Genomic DNA, 15159 nt, shown 5'->3' on the forward strand with positions numbered 1-15159 from the left:
ACTTTAGAGAGCCGTCGCAGCCAACAGACTCTTTTTCTACCATTTGCCTCGTTTTGCGCATCAATCAAGCAAGCTTTCACAGCACACCCTCTAGCGCTTTGTTAACTGTTACTCCACTTCGCGCTATCTACTCTTCCTTCTACTAGCGCTACGTTCTACCTGCGTTCCCTGTGTCTTCACCGTCAAAAGTCAAGTCCTACCGAGTGCTCTCTGTGTCTTCGCTGCTCCCATCGGCGCTGCATATTTCTCCACTGTTTGCTCCGCCACCTTCGAGCTCCGCTACAGAATGATGACGTAGTGGAATCCCTCCATTCATCGTCATCACGTTTCTTGTCTCCTTAACAACCAGCAAGACGCCCAGCGCCAGCACGCGTTTCCTCAGCAACCAACTAGACGCCCAGCGCCAGCACATGTTTCCTCAGCAACCAGCAAGACGCGTTCTGTTTATGCCTGTCACCACGTCATCTACGTCATAAAGCCTTCGCGTCCATCTCATTCTCATCTATTATTTCTCAATCTTCCCATCACCTTGCAAGAGCTAGACGTTGAATCAAGGTCTATGTACAGCCTAAGCTTTGGGTCACGGACCCAGACTTAATACCATGGTCAGTTGGTAACACATGCAATCTCACATTTATAATTGCTTCTTAATACTTACTTCAAGGATCTAAAAAAAAGTTTGACAGATGCACGCAACCACAATAAGCTTTGTTTGAACAAGATACTTTGTGAAATTCGAGGTTTCAAGCGAAGGGCAGCAGGTGATTTTCGATCTGAAACCAGGGCAAGGCATTAAGAACATCATTAGGCTGACAGTAAGTTGAGCCTCAACATTCAGTGTCCAGATATGCTAAATGCTGGTAGTCTGAGAAAGAAAAGACATGATATAAAATTCTCTTTACAAAAGCTTTTATAACATAATTCACAGCTGAAAAAACACTACTAAGTGCCTTAACAAAATTGTTTTAAAAAAATCAGACATCAATATTCGTGTGCTTGTTGTTTTTTTTAATTAAATAAGTCAAGTAAACTTTTGAAGGCATCTCAAGGTTCACAGTTCACGTCTATGCACCTTACATTCTGGGACGAAACAAAATGTGGACAAACAAATTGACAGCATTACAGCAAAACTAATTTTATGCAAATATTTAACAATCATGAAAACAGAGATTGAGCGGGACATCTGCCCGACCTACCGACTTCTTTTACCAGGGGCTCATAAAAAGAACATAAATCAAGGACGTAAATCAGGTTCAGATTGATGGCAGACATCATTGCGACATCAGGGAGGCTTAACAATCAAGCCCAAAATAACCCATAGAAGACATTTCCTATTGAATTGTTTGCATCTTAATTTGTCTATTAGTTTTTCAATATATGGGATTATTGAAGTTCTGGCAAAAAATGAAACATTTGTAACTATTGCTATTCACCAGAACACAATATTTTTAAATTACTTTGCTCCCTAAAAAGAACTTTTCAGAGCCATCCCATGTCATAGCCTCCCATTCAATTGTCCCCAAAACAAAATATCTGAAATGTTAGCATTATTGTTTTATGCCGTCCAAGTAGCCTTTGCTTAACATACTAACAAACTAGTAAGAAGTTTCATAGCTCTCATCCTACCCAGCTGCACAAGTAAATTGATGCTTTGAAGACAGTCTTTATTTTATTTGTCCACAATTCTAAAGACAGGTTGGCTTGAGTCATTTTCAGTTCAAGGAGCGATATCCAGCCACGTTTCCATTTTAGGCACACATCATTGTACATAGTGTTAGAATGGGTGACCATCTTGCAAATCACATTGTACAACTTTAGCTTTCTGCATGCTTACCATCTTTCCTGTAATGTTTCACTTTGAGCAAACACCTCCAGTTGATCCACAGGCCAGGGTTAAGTGTGAAATGTATGGTGATGCTTGGTGGGAAATCTTGTTTAAAGAATGTGAATACATTTTCTGAGCTATTGCGTCACATAACTTATTTTTCCCTCCAAAATAAATTGGCAGCAGTCATTAAATAAACTTCCAGTAGTAGGAGATTGAACAGTAACTGGATTCTGGTTACTAAAGAAAGAGGCACCTATATAGTGAATAGCAACTTCCTTAACGAAAAACAGATGTCCGCTTTCAAAGAAAAATCCTTGTTTGTCATTTCATTTATCTTGATCCGCTAATTAGACCACATAATTATCACACAAGGATAGAAGACATTATTTTTGTTGGTATTGTTGTAATGGAATCATATTGGTAATTACGGCATCACTCTGTGGCTTAGGACAAAACATTGTATCCACACAGATGGTACCAGATTAACCCTAAATAATTCGACCATCCTCTGAAAAAGAAGGTGCATAGTTGAATGCCATTGCTTATCAAAAAATTTGATTTGCTGCAACTTGACCTTACATGAGAGAATGACAACTGGATAAACGTGAAGCTGTGTCAAAGGAAAGCTCAGACTTCAAAATCTCCTTGCTAACATGAGTAGGAAAAGAGCTATGGATATTTGAAAAAACACACAGAAACTATGTTTTATGACACCGAATCTAGTGCTCCATCATCTGCTACAATTCCCCCACCATTGCTCTTTTTTTTGCATGTTTCCTTTTTGGTACAGCTCAGATTCCCTGCAAATAAAATACGCTTTTCTTTCTTCACTTTTCATAAAATAAATAAATAACTAAATTCACTTTGCAGTTAAAAATAATATCTCTCCATTCTGGCAACAAGTTTTAAAAACACCTTAATAGGTTAAACATAAAAATAAAAATATATTCATTTTCTTTAATTTATTTTTTAATTGCGTCCTTCCCATTAAAAAGCAGAAAAATAAAAAACAGAATCCTTAAGAGATAAAAATCGTCCCGTTGCACACAGGAGTGCTGGTTGGTCATCAAGGAACAATCAGAAGTTTGTGAGCTGTAGTTTATATGCGGCAGATAGAATGCCCTTTTTATCAGGGCACCCTCCGAATTAAAACAACCGTGGCTAACCTCTGTCCATTTGTAAATCCAGTGTCTGCAAGTTCAGCCTTTTACAGATCGTTGCCTTAACAAGGACTGGCTGACATTTTGGCTTTTTTCAGTGAGCATTGTTATTAACATGACACAAGCCCTTATTTTGCTAAATTAAAAATGCACCTCTACAAGAAACGGGTGCTAATAAACTATAGAGGTCATTTAGATCGTAGAAGGGCAACTGAACCCTAGTTCAATGGCAATTCACCTGCTTTGCCAAGCACGCAATTCACCTAACTTATTTATAGGTGTGGGGACCATTGATTGCTTATAAGGGGAACCTCTGCTGGTGGTCAATCAAAGGCTGTCTCCGGTCCACCACAAGGATCCCACATTTCCTACTATTTAGGGAAGTCCTTCTAATGTATATTTTTCCTGCTCTTTTTGCCAGTAGAAAAGAGCCAACTTGGTGGAGAGAGACCATTATTCCCTATTTTGCATTCAGCTTTTATAGTGCTCAGGGCTCCATCCAAAAATGTGAGTAAAAACTAGACACTGTTAGACACTGTTAGTAGAGAAGCTGTTTACATCAAGCATAGCTTCTGTGTAGAGCTATCATTGGATATTAATTATGCCTCTCACAGCACAAGCTACATGGTTCCACAACCCATCAATACATTCATTCATGACCAGCCTATGAATATCCGTAAAGGGTAACCAGAGTTAACTATGAAACTTTCAAAGGTGCCCGCACCACATTAAAATTGATACATCAATAATTAATGTCGTAATAGCGAATCGTTTGTAGATAGGTAATAAAAGATAAGGGTGTTTTTATTGTTTTTAATTTTCTCCAAGTTTTACACAACCTTGGATCAGATGTACAAGGAACTGGTTGCAAAATATGGGTTGCAATTTGTAATCGCAATCAATGTGGTAAATTGTTAGATGACCTATGCCCTAATAGGTCATTTGCAAATTACGTGATTCCTAGTGGATCGCAATTCGACTTACCTCATGCATTTTAATGAGGTAGGTCATAAATTACGACCCAATAGGAATTGCAGCCATCACAGGGATGGTGGCCTTCTAAGGTCAGCAGAACCCCATGTATGTGATTGCCTTTTAATAAAGCAATTTTTAAAAGCAATTTGTTTTCCTTGAAGGAAAATGGGATGCATTTAGGAAAAAAATGAAAAGAGTAAGTTTCACTTTTTAACAGTAGGCCACTTGGACCACTTCCTACTTCTAAAAATGTTTTTGTCAACATTCAGGAACGGGGAGGGGCCTCTAGGAGACCCATTCCAGTTTGCGAATGGCTTACCACCTTCTTTGGGCAGGGGGTAACAAATGTATGCTTTGCAACCAAAGATTATTGTTTTGCAGTTAAAATTCAGTTGTAAAACATTAATACATACCAATCTGATTCAGTATTTGGTCAGAAACAAACTGTGATTCAGTAATGTGTTAACGAAACACAGTTAGTTTTGTACATAAGAAAAGGCTTTTTTATGATCAAAAACACCCCAGTTTTGCAAATCGGACCCTTAACGACCACAAACAAGCTTTGTACATCTAGCCCCATTTCTTTTGCTGTGTCCATGATGCCATTCTCTATCGTAAATGTGTTATGTAAATGTCACAGTGACAAAGCAACATCTTTGATCAGTGAATAATGAAAGAAAAAAAGCTCAATAACTTAAATGTCATATTAGAAAGGATGTGTGATATAAAACACAGGCAACTACTATTCATCATTTGAATTGATCACCAAATGAACAGTTTGTCTATGAAAGTAGAAGACAAGAGGATAAGCCCTCTATAAGTTGAAATACACCTGGCAAACTGTTACTATATATGTAAAATAACATCTTCAGACCTTCCAAGAGCCACCCCACAGACCTAAGTCAACAAGCATAAGGCTTTGCCATTAACATCATGGTGACTCAACAGTACCTGACATTTGGTTCATGTGGTATAAGATTTCGAATGTGGACACAGTCTGACAACGACCAGGTTAGACATCTTATGCAATAGGGTCAGGCATTACTTATATTTACAGGTGCAGCTGGCCAGTGGCCTAATGTAAAATGATGGGGGACCCCTGCAGAATGTGATATGGGTACCCAGAGGCTCCCATATCCAATAGATATACATTGCCTTGGGCTAAGTGGGGGCCCCCTTACAGCTTGGGGGGGGCGAGCCTTGAAGGGTTGCAGGGGCTATAAGGGCCTGCATTACACCCCTGCAGATGGCACAGACAGCTATTGAAAATATGGCAGATGCTTGGATATTGTGCAGTTGAAAGTATGTTTAAAATACTGGAAAATGGGTTCCCTGAAGGATGGGTATTGCACACGGCTAATGGCGCCCAGGAGTATGTTAATAACATATGAAGTATACATAGGAATCTCAACTTGCATAGCCTTTGAACGTATTCCTTGTGATTGTGTGAAGATTAAATAATTCATAATTCTCTGCAAGTCATAGGTTTAAATATATGATGCATAGTTTTGACACTTTTTTGTACATTAAGGCGTACGTCACAAATGTTTTCCTGAACTATGGTTTTCTGGATACAAACAGACTTTAGGTTATTTTTTTTTTACACTGAAGGGTGATGGTTGTGCTTTGAGTGGTAAAAAATAAGTGCAAATACTTATCGTTCACACTACTTGCTTGCTGCATGGACGTACATATATTATCCCACAAAGTGAATTAGACATTAGACCTGCTTAGCTAAAGTAGAAATAAGCGCAAGCACAAAGAGCTTATTGGTGCCTGCATTTAGAAAGTACTTTGTGATGATCTAATATAGATTGTTTTCAAACAATGCCTTGCAGACATTGTGATCAGCGCTAATTTAGGGGACAGACTATCAGGTACAACCACGCTTTACTGTCTACCAACCTCGGCATGACACTGACTGTTCCTATTATACACCGGCATTTTTGTAAATATTTTTTTAATTTTGAGAAAAATCAAATGCAAAGTATATGTTTTTACCTGAATACTGTCAGATGAGTATACCCCTCTACAAATAGTGATGGGAGGTATACCACAACCACAGTAAATCTGTGATGCTTTGGCTTCATCAGCATTTTCTGTTTGGGCCTTTAGTTTCAGCCACTGTTTGAAATTTAGTATTTTTAATCCCAGCACATGATTTGTAATCCAAGTGCTAGCTCAGTTCACAATAACCCCAAATTCTGTAATGCTTAACCGCACTCTGATTTGGTTAGCCAAGTTTAGTATCAGCAACAGTAGTCTACTGGGCCTAATCCCCACACACATTTGCATCTACAGGCTTTAAAATGTTATATCTAACCGGTCTTGGGTGTTCAGGATTTCAGAATAAATCAGTAATACTCCAGGAAAGAGTGAGAACCCTTATTCTCCAGTCACAGTGTTTTTACATCAAAGTATGGTTAGATAGCAACAACCGTGAGCTACTCATTTATAGGGATGCCGCCCCATCCACCCTAAAGTGGCATGCTTCATCATAAGGACTTCTCCTTACTCATGTGAGGATGTTCCATCACTTATAAGTTACACTTCTGGTTCTAGTGTGAGGTGGAACAGCCACCCTCTCAAAATGACCAAATATCAGAAAGGGACACAGTACTGGGAAAGGATGAGTTAAACTTACCCATTGGCCAACCAAGCTACTCTATTCAAGTTGCTAGTAGGTAGACCAAGGGAACATTTCAAACATGAAGATAGGTCAATGACCTTTATCATAAAAACACTCTGACTGGAGCTCTACGGTTCTCATTCTAACCTGGGTTAGTGTTGTGTATGATATTCTGTTAGGGAAGACTCATTCCAGAGCAGTGGCGGCTGGTAACTTAACTGGGAGTGGGAGGGCGGCTCATATGCACCCATAACCAACCACTTACTCCCATGTACTCACACAAACACACCCATTCACAACACTCACTAACAAATACACATACATTCATACATACACGCATGCACCAAACAAATAAAACCAAGAAAAATATCTTCACTGTCACGAAGGAAGCCTCGGAGGTCCCTGGAGGGTTGGGACTGCTGTCTTCCCGCATGGGCTGACCCATGGTTAGCCAAAGACAGAAGGCAGCAGTCCCTCACTCGTCATAGAATGGGATGGGTCAGTGAGATCGATGACCCCGCCCCACTCTGTGATGAGGTGCCACTGACTGACACTTGGCCCTGGACACTTCAGGGTTTAAAACTGAAGTACCCATGTCCAAGGCAATCAGTGATGCTCCCCCTTGTCAAGAGGGGGAGGGCCTCGGGCACTTTTGCCAGGCTGACGAGGTCGCACCCACAGGACTGTGAAACCCTCAGACTAGCAAAGTTCATCTCAGACAGCCAGGAGCATGCGCATTTAGTGTATGTCTAGGTCCTGGGTGTGTGACCTGAACAAGAAGAGTGTCTGTCAGGCTGATCTTTGCTCAGCATGACAGGCATTCTTCTTGCTTGAAAAAAAGTGCAGGGCAAGGACCTTTAGCCCATATGTATGGGGCGCTGCTGCTCCAGAAATGTGTCTCCTCTCTCTCCCCACGAGTTATTTCTATTTAGGTTTTCACTTTGCCCACAGCTACAGGTTCATGCTGTAGGATTCCCCACAATGGACATGAGGATGCCGTCATCTCAGATATCTACACCGATATTAGCACCACCCAATGTTGGCTGTTCATGCTTTTATGTCACCTGCAGTTTTTAACAGGATCCTCAGACTCACTACTCAATTATTATTAAGGCGTTTTAAAAAAACGGTTACCATAGGATAATTGTGTATTCACCAGCCCTTCCAATATACATACCCTTCCTTATGGTTTTAATGTAGAAAAAACGATTCTATAACATACCTAATTTTACTGGACAGCCGCCAAAACAAACATGGCTGCAATTGTCCTTGGACATATATTGATCGAATTCCTATTTTGTTAAAAGTTAGGAGATTAAATATATTACTCCTTTTTTGCTCATCTGATAAACTTTGCTCATCACATTCGTCTTATTTATACAGTGGAATTGCTCATAAAGGGTGTATTTTCTCAACAGTTTCCCTTATCCTTAGTTCCCAAGGGCACACATCTTCACATCTTATAAATTAGCTCTAGCAACAGTGATTTGAAGGTCTGTACGCTGTAACTGGGTGGCACAAAAAATTCAGAAAGTGCTGCAACAAACACTACTTCTACATTCCTACAAAATAAATACCTAGATTAGACTTGACTCTTTTTAATGTGGGTTGCATAAGTAAATAGAACATGTTTCTTCTAAGCTTGGGCAGTGAAAGCTATTGATAGTAATTACAACATGATGTTCTGTAAAGTTTAGTTCTACAATATATAGAAATACTTAAAAAAAAAAAATTCAAGGTTCGGATCATTTTATTGATTTCTGCCACTTTGTTCCTATTCAAAAACAACATGCTCCTTGCTACTTGCTACACCATGCTACTTGCATTTTCGAAGTATCCTAGTCTGGGCGAGTTCACGCCCCCTCCAACCTTTTAACACGTGTATACTTTTTCTGCATCAGCCAGCGATTCTGCAGACAAAAATAAGGCCCTGCATCTACCCTTCCCTGTGCATTGGGACCGGGCAGGCTTCCAACCAGCACGTAAAATATTCGAAAAAATACGGAAAAATACATTTCCAGACTAAAAAGCGTTCTTTATCTATTTATAGACCTTTGTGACCCAGGAGACAGGCCTGGGGCTTGCGAATGCTTTATGGAGTGTTAGAATAACTTAGGAAAGGTAAATGGGGCACTTTTAGTCGTACAGTTTATATTATTTACCTCATAAATAGCGGGTTTTTTTTCAACGTATTCATTTGTGCTTTGACTCCACAGCTGGCTTTGGTGTAACCAAGAAGCAAAAAAAAAAGAACAACCATGAGAAGAGAGCCATGTCGAAGAAGGAAATATTGAAATCGACAGGCATACCCGGATTACGGTTATTTTTTAAATAATTTGAATTCAGTCTCCTGTAGTTTTGTTTTTTCAAGTGCAATAGGATCCCTGGTGTAAGCAGTCAATATTCGTCTTACATCCTACAATGCTCTCAAAACAACCCAAACGATCATGGAAATCAATGCTATTTCAAGAAAAAGAGGAGTGTTTGGCGCATCATAGAGCGACATACTGATTATCCAACTTCTGGAAACAATCAGCAAGTCATGACTCTGATAGAATTACCAGGTACTCGAGCACATTTATAAAAATAAAGCCATCAAAAGAGTTCTGCATGAGCACAGGCACTCAGTAGCAATGTCCACCCCTTCTAGTCCATTCCGTGCTCTTGCTGAAAGATAAAGCTTGCCTGTTAGTTATTAGCGCGGGTCAAGGTTATAGGTTTCAGTGTGCGGCAGAATGTTTCTGATGTTGCTCCCCTATGACTAAGAATTCTCTTTGGGTGTCTCTAGTGCAGAAACCTTCACTTACAATGGTGCATGTTGCTTGATCGGGACGATCAGCTTCTGGGGTAGGGGAAGGTTGAGGAGAACACCAAACAGTGATCCTGCCCAGCTTGTTCTTTATAGTCTGATACGTTTTGGGGGTACAGATAGGGTCTCCTGTACTTCAGCAGGAGGTCCCTGTAAAAGATGCCAGCATCGATTGTACAGCTACTGCGTTTGATTCTCATGCCATGGGGTGCTGGGAAAGCATACAAATTTACAAGCATACGATAACTGGAAAATGCAGTGGCCTTTCTTAAGTCAGTGAGAGTTGTCTCAGCAAGCAGCGGCAGTTTTCCTTCTTATTTGGCTTGTCACCCCCTTCATCTACAAGACACTTGTAAAAGGTTTGTATTATATTCACCAATTTCAACATAAATAGTTTAAATAAAGAGATTACGTGACCCAGAAGTTCACCTTTTCCTTGAGCAAACTGATAGATCGGTTTGTGAGGGTCTCTGGGTCGTTGGCAAGCTTGTAGCCAAACAGGTTCATTGCTGGTTCACATACATTTTGGACCACCTGGGCCAACTTGAAGGGGATGTTGAATCGCCATTTCTCAAACTGAACTGAAGAGTTTTTCTGGGTAGAGTATATGCCGTTGCTGTCTGGGGAGGCCTGGGTATTCTTGATGATCCAGTCTTCCACCTCTGGAGTGAGAGTGATGCCTGCAAAGTTGTACATCTCCTTAGCCTTTTGCAATGGGTTCTTGGCAATGTCCTCATAGCGGATTAGCATATAGCGGCCCCGAAGCCAAGCTGGCTGTCTCAAGCCGAGTTCCGCAGACATTCGGATACTTTCACAGTTCCCTCTTAGCTTCTGAACCTCGTCCTCACGGATTGGTGCTGCCCCTTCCAAAGCCCACTTCTTCCAAGTTTCGTACTTGCCAGCAAAAGCCACCATACGAGAAGCAAGCACTGCTCTTGGGTCACGTACCAGCTGAATAATCCGCATGTCCAGCCTTGGATCTTCCACCAGGGACCGTAAAAACTCGAGCTGTCGAATTCGTACTGCCTTAACTGCCACATGTTCCTTGCGCATGCAGGATTCCATGGCCAATGTCATGTTCAAGGGTCCACACCTGCGATTCTTGCAGTGGTATTTTTCAAAGACCCTTTTCACAAATGGTGTGCACACTGGATCTTCACAAAGAGACTTGCTAGAGGCTCGGCGGAACATGGAGGTGGTGATGTGATTTTCCGGAGACGGTATGATGAAGTTTTCCAGAAGGTCCAAGTTACACAAGAGCAGTTGCTGAAGAACATCTCGATAGACGATTGCAGACCCAACAGCATTAGCCCCACCAGTATCAAATGACACTGTTCTTTCTATGTGCCACAGAGGCTCAAAGAGATAAAATATGTTGCCCTGCTGGTTGAAAAACTCGCCTACAAACGAGGAGCCTGTTCGTGTGGTAGCCATCAAAAGAATGTGTCTTCTAGGTCCCCTGGGAGGAGCCTTAACAAATGGACGCTTGCCCCCAAACTGCAGAGTGACATTTTCCAGGCGTTGTCTCAACTGTGAAAAGGCAGAGTCCAGCTCATTAAGGGACAAAAGAGAACCATTTTCCATGTATACGAAGCTGGGGCTTGTGCTATTGGTATCCAGAAGGTTCTGCGAAGTCTGCTTGAGAGCCAACTTGTCCGACACTCTGCAAATTTAAAGAGAAGCACTATTAATAGGATTTCATCATATATACACATATGTGATTAACAAATCTAGGCAGTATGCCAAAACTACATTATAATTACATTTCCGTCTGTATTTATCCATATTTATTTTTTGCTAATTGTGTCTATATTTTTCCATATTTATTTAGGGTTTTGAGGAGAAATGAAGTGGAAATTAGTATATTTCCAAATTTTTTTAACCAATAAATATGCACTCATGCTTGAACGCCTGCCAGGTTTCAATGCTGTGAACATCCGCAGAATATGAATCAATGCACTTATATGAAAATATTCAGATTTCAGTATCAGTCTTCTGCATATCTACTGCTGTTAAATCCTCTTTACAAAAATACCTTTCTTTTTTAGCCCCCTTACCTATTAATTCGCATAGCTATTGGCCTAGCGGTCATGGCTGACAGTATTTTGAATTACTCAAAAAGCAACACAAATTCCGTTTTTATCCACATTTAAAAATAAATACAGACAAGAAAACAAATGTTTTCTGTCTGTAAATATCTGTAAAAATCAGTAAAAACAGAAAAGCGGGAGCCTCAATTATAATAGAGTTCTCCACGGTTCACAGTATATAACTTACTCTGTCTACCACATCTCTTACATTTTAGGAGCAGCAGAATGTTGTGTAGCCTATTTAAAATAGTTTACCAGCTGATCCCGTATTTCCTAAAAGCACTTACCAAGCCTGCTTAAAACTACCAAAACAATTATGATTAATAATGTTCATTAATTGATTGACTTAGAGTGAAGAGAGTATTCCGACAAAACTATTAGAGAATTGGGTAAAACAGCACTCTGCTCGATTGTCACAGAATCACAAGCCGGTCCTCTATTCACATCACTTCTTCCTAAACAGAAGCCCTTGTTAACGGGGCCACGTGGCCACATTGTCACGGTACCCACTGAAATGACAACTTATAAAATTATCTACATATATTGCCCAAACGTTGATTTATGCCTAGTTCAAGCATTTAATTTAACCCAAGCCTAACTACTATATATGGTTGAATGATCTGCTCAGCGGCGGTGCGTCCATTGGGGCGTTGCCCCCCCAATGCGCACTGCCGCCATCCGGGACCGCCAGTGTGCCTAGTAAAATAAAACATTGTGCATTATTCAGCAACTAGTTTCTGGCCGGCCAGTCACCGGGCCGGGCCAGAAACCATCGGGAAAAGGGGGGGTGGGGCTGTGCAGGGGCGCTAGTGCGCGTGTCCTCTTTCGGACAGGTCATTTTTCTGCCCGGTCGGAGCATGCGCACTAGCCCCCCCCCTTTGCATACCGGGGGTTGCCTCATGCCACAGCCCCCAGCCTCCTAATGGGGCGGGGAGTTTGGCTGCTCTAACCAATCCATCCCTTGACCTGCTTGATGACGTCTGGGATGACGTGACGTCACTCACCTCCTTGGTCACTCTCACCCCGCACCCGCAGCCACTTCCACACACAGTGCTGCTGCCCGCTTCAAACGTGGTGTGCGTGCTCCTCCTGTCCTCCTGATGGTGACTCTTCCTGCTGCCTCCTGAGCTGGACTACTACCGTAACAACATCGGCACGACAAGGAGAACTACTGAGGTGAGTCACAATGGTGATGGTGGTGATTACCGCCCTTTTGAATTTTATTTCAAACTCCCACCCGTTCCGTATTACCCATGATCCCACAGCTGTACCCCCCTGAGAGTGCCATGGCGGGTTTGGCCATCCGGCATCGTTTCGGTCTGTAAGTATTTTTTTGTAAATACAGCGCCTCCTATGGCAGCCGGTTTGATGTTTTCACTAGTGCCACTGCCGCCACTCTTGAAGTCATGACAGTGCGCAGGGAATTGAGGGGGGGCGGGAGGAGAGTGAGTGAGGGAAAGAGTCTGTGAATCTGCTGCATGCATCCGCGTGCAACCTGGCGGCCGTTAGTCCTCACCCGAGTGTGATGTGTAATTCCGCCATTGTACAGAGCTGCATGTAGGAATGAGAGCTCAGTAGGTCCATGCACCTTCTGCTCAGATTTGAGTCAGCCTTTATTTCGTTAGGAAGGTGTCCTGGTTAGTTTGCAAGCGAGTCGTGGTAGGGTGACCAGATTTCACGGATTTGCCTCGACATTCACGGTGTTCAGAGGACTGTCCCGGTGTTCTCTGTAATTGTTAAAGTACATGGTTTTGGGAACAAAGGCCAGGTCGTCCTGCAAATGAGAGTTGAAAGCAGCGACGGCTCGTGGAGGGAGTTACGGTGGGGCAGGAGGGCGGGGAGGGGGAGGGGCAGGGTGGAGGTTGCTAAAAACCGGCATATGGATAATTGCAGGTAAGTAAACAATTTAATTAATAAAAACGAATTTCGTAGCTCGCACTGCATTGCATTTTGCGATGCAAGGCGCACTACGAAATTCGTTTTATTAATTAAATTGTTTACTTACCTGCAATTATCCATATGCCGGTTTTTAGCAACCTCCATCCTGCCCCTCCCCCTGCCCGCCCTCCTGCCCCACCGTAACTCCCTCCACGAGCCGTCGCTGGTTGAAAGGTATACTCTCTTTAAGTAATGTATCTGTTTCAGGGGCCCAGGAGGTCGCCAGCTGCGTGCACGCGGCAGCAGAGGGGAGACAGAGGGGGGCTCAGGGTGAAGGACGTGCCATAGGTAATGTTATGTACGCCGCCGCGTAGCTGGGAATACACAGCTTTTCAAGGCAACGCAAAAATCGGGACAGAAGTAAGTCTATGTTTATGTCTGGACATTTATAGATGTTGCTTATCAAAATCTGTTACCCCTAGTCGTGGGCATAAAGTTTTAAGATGGCCCTCACATCAGTAATACCGGGAGGCACGTACATGGTTATTGATGTCATCTACCAAAGGGTTTCTAATTAACTACTGTAGCCCAGGGCATTACACATGCATCACAGCCTCTTTCATATATGCGCACATTTGGTAAAATGTGTTATTGACCACAATGCCAATTGAACAGTACGCCTGCTGGGGGCATTTCTTCGTAGTTGCCCTGGTTGGTCCTTTTTATGGTGATTATTAGATTGTATTTCTGCTAAATTTTGTGGTAACTTGCATTAATCCTATTCACAACTGCAGCGGGCTGGTCACATTGCAGCTTGTTTCTTTCAGCTTGTTACCTCAGTGAGGCAGTCGGGCAGCATTAGCGGTGGCGGGAGCAGCCTATTTTGGTGTGGGCAATATCAGGGCGAGTCTTGCATCTTGGTGGGCGCGTCACCTGGGTTGGTAAGCACATGCAATGGCTGGGTGAAAGCCAAGCAGTGTTGGGCTGGGTTAGTACCTCACTAGGGAACCAGGTTCGAGTCGCAGCAGGAACGCACAACAACCTGTGATTCTGGGCAATTCACTCAACCCCCACCCGTGCATGACAAATAAATGGGTCAAATATGTATCGAAACTGGTGCTCAAGTGAAGTGCGCAGGTGAGTGAGTCCGAGGGTGGGCCCTGCATGCAGGGCTTTAAGTGGGATGAAAAAACTGGGGTCTCTCAAAGGGGTCGTGGCCTATATCATTAAGGTCGTGGCTTAAAACAGGCATTTAAAAAAAATCTGTGCTCAGCATAATTGGCCACCCACCTGGTATTTTGCTGCTTCTGGTTATTGCCCCCACATATATAATACAAGTAACATTACACTGACAACACGCCCGGACAATTGGCTTTGTCTAAGGTTGTCAGTTGCATAAAATAAATATACTACATGCATACATACAACTATGGCTTTGTTGTAGATAATGTTGAAAATGCTTTAGTTATTATGCAAGAGGTTGTGGCCTAAAGGCTAGAGCTGCCAACTTTGCTTGCAAATGCACCATTTGTCCACTCGATTTTCACATTTTCTGGGTGGGGGTGTTCGGGCACGCGCGCCGCGCTTGCGAGCTACAGTGCGGAAATCATTTTCCGCCCCCACCAGGTTCAAATGTCACCAGCCGCCACTGGATCTGCTGTGAAATTTAGGGTGCACACTTTTATTGTTGACACTGTCCCTGCATAAAGCATTCTGAAAATTCTTCAAAGTGACAAGCAGCACAGTGCAAAGAAAGTAAAGTATAAAATCTCCATCTCATTTGTCATTAT

At 42.3% G+C, this 15159-nt stretch overlaps 1 protein-coding gene across 5 annotated transcripts in view; it reads right to left on the reverse strand.

Moving 5' to 3' along the window:
- Positions 1-929: 929 nt before the first annotated feature.
- CHST3 (carbohydrate sulfotransferase 3) overlaps positions 930-15159 on the reverse strand; it is a 277639-nt gene continuing 263409 nt past the window's right edge. For all 5 annotated transcript variants that reach the window (XM_086922124.1, XM_086922123.1, XM_086922121.1 and 2 more), the window contains one exon: positions 930-11064. In XM_086922124.1, the coding sequence (XP_086778250.1) occupies positions 9810-11064 (1255 nt within the window). In that variant the 3' untranslated portion in view covers positions 930-9809. The remainder of the gene's footprint in view (positions 11065-15159) is intronic.

This window comes from Lissotriton vulgaris, chromosome 5 (genome assembly GCF_964263255.1).
Source record: "Lissotriton vulgaris chromosome 5, aLisVul1.2, whole genome shotgun sequence".
Classification (NCBI taxonomy): domain Eukaryota; kingdom Metazoa; phylum Chordata; class Amphibia; order Caudata; family Salamandridae; genus Lissotriton; species Lissotriton vulgaris.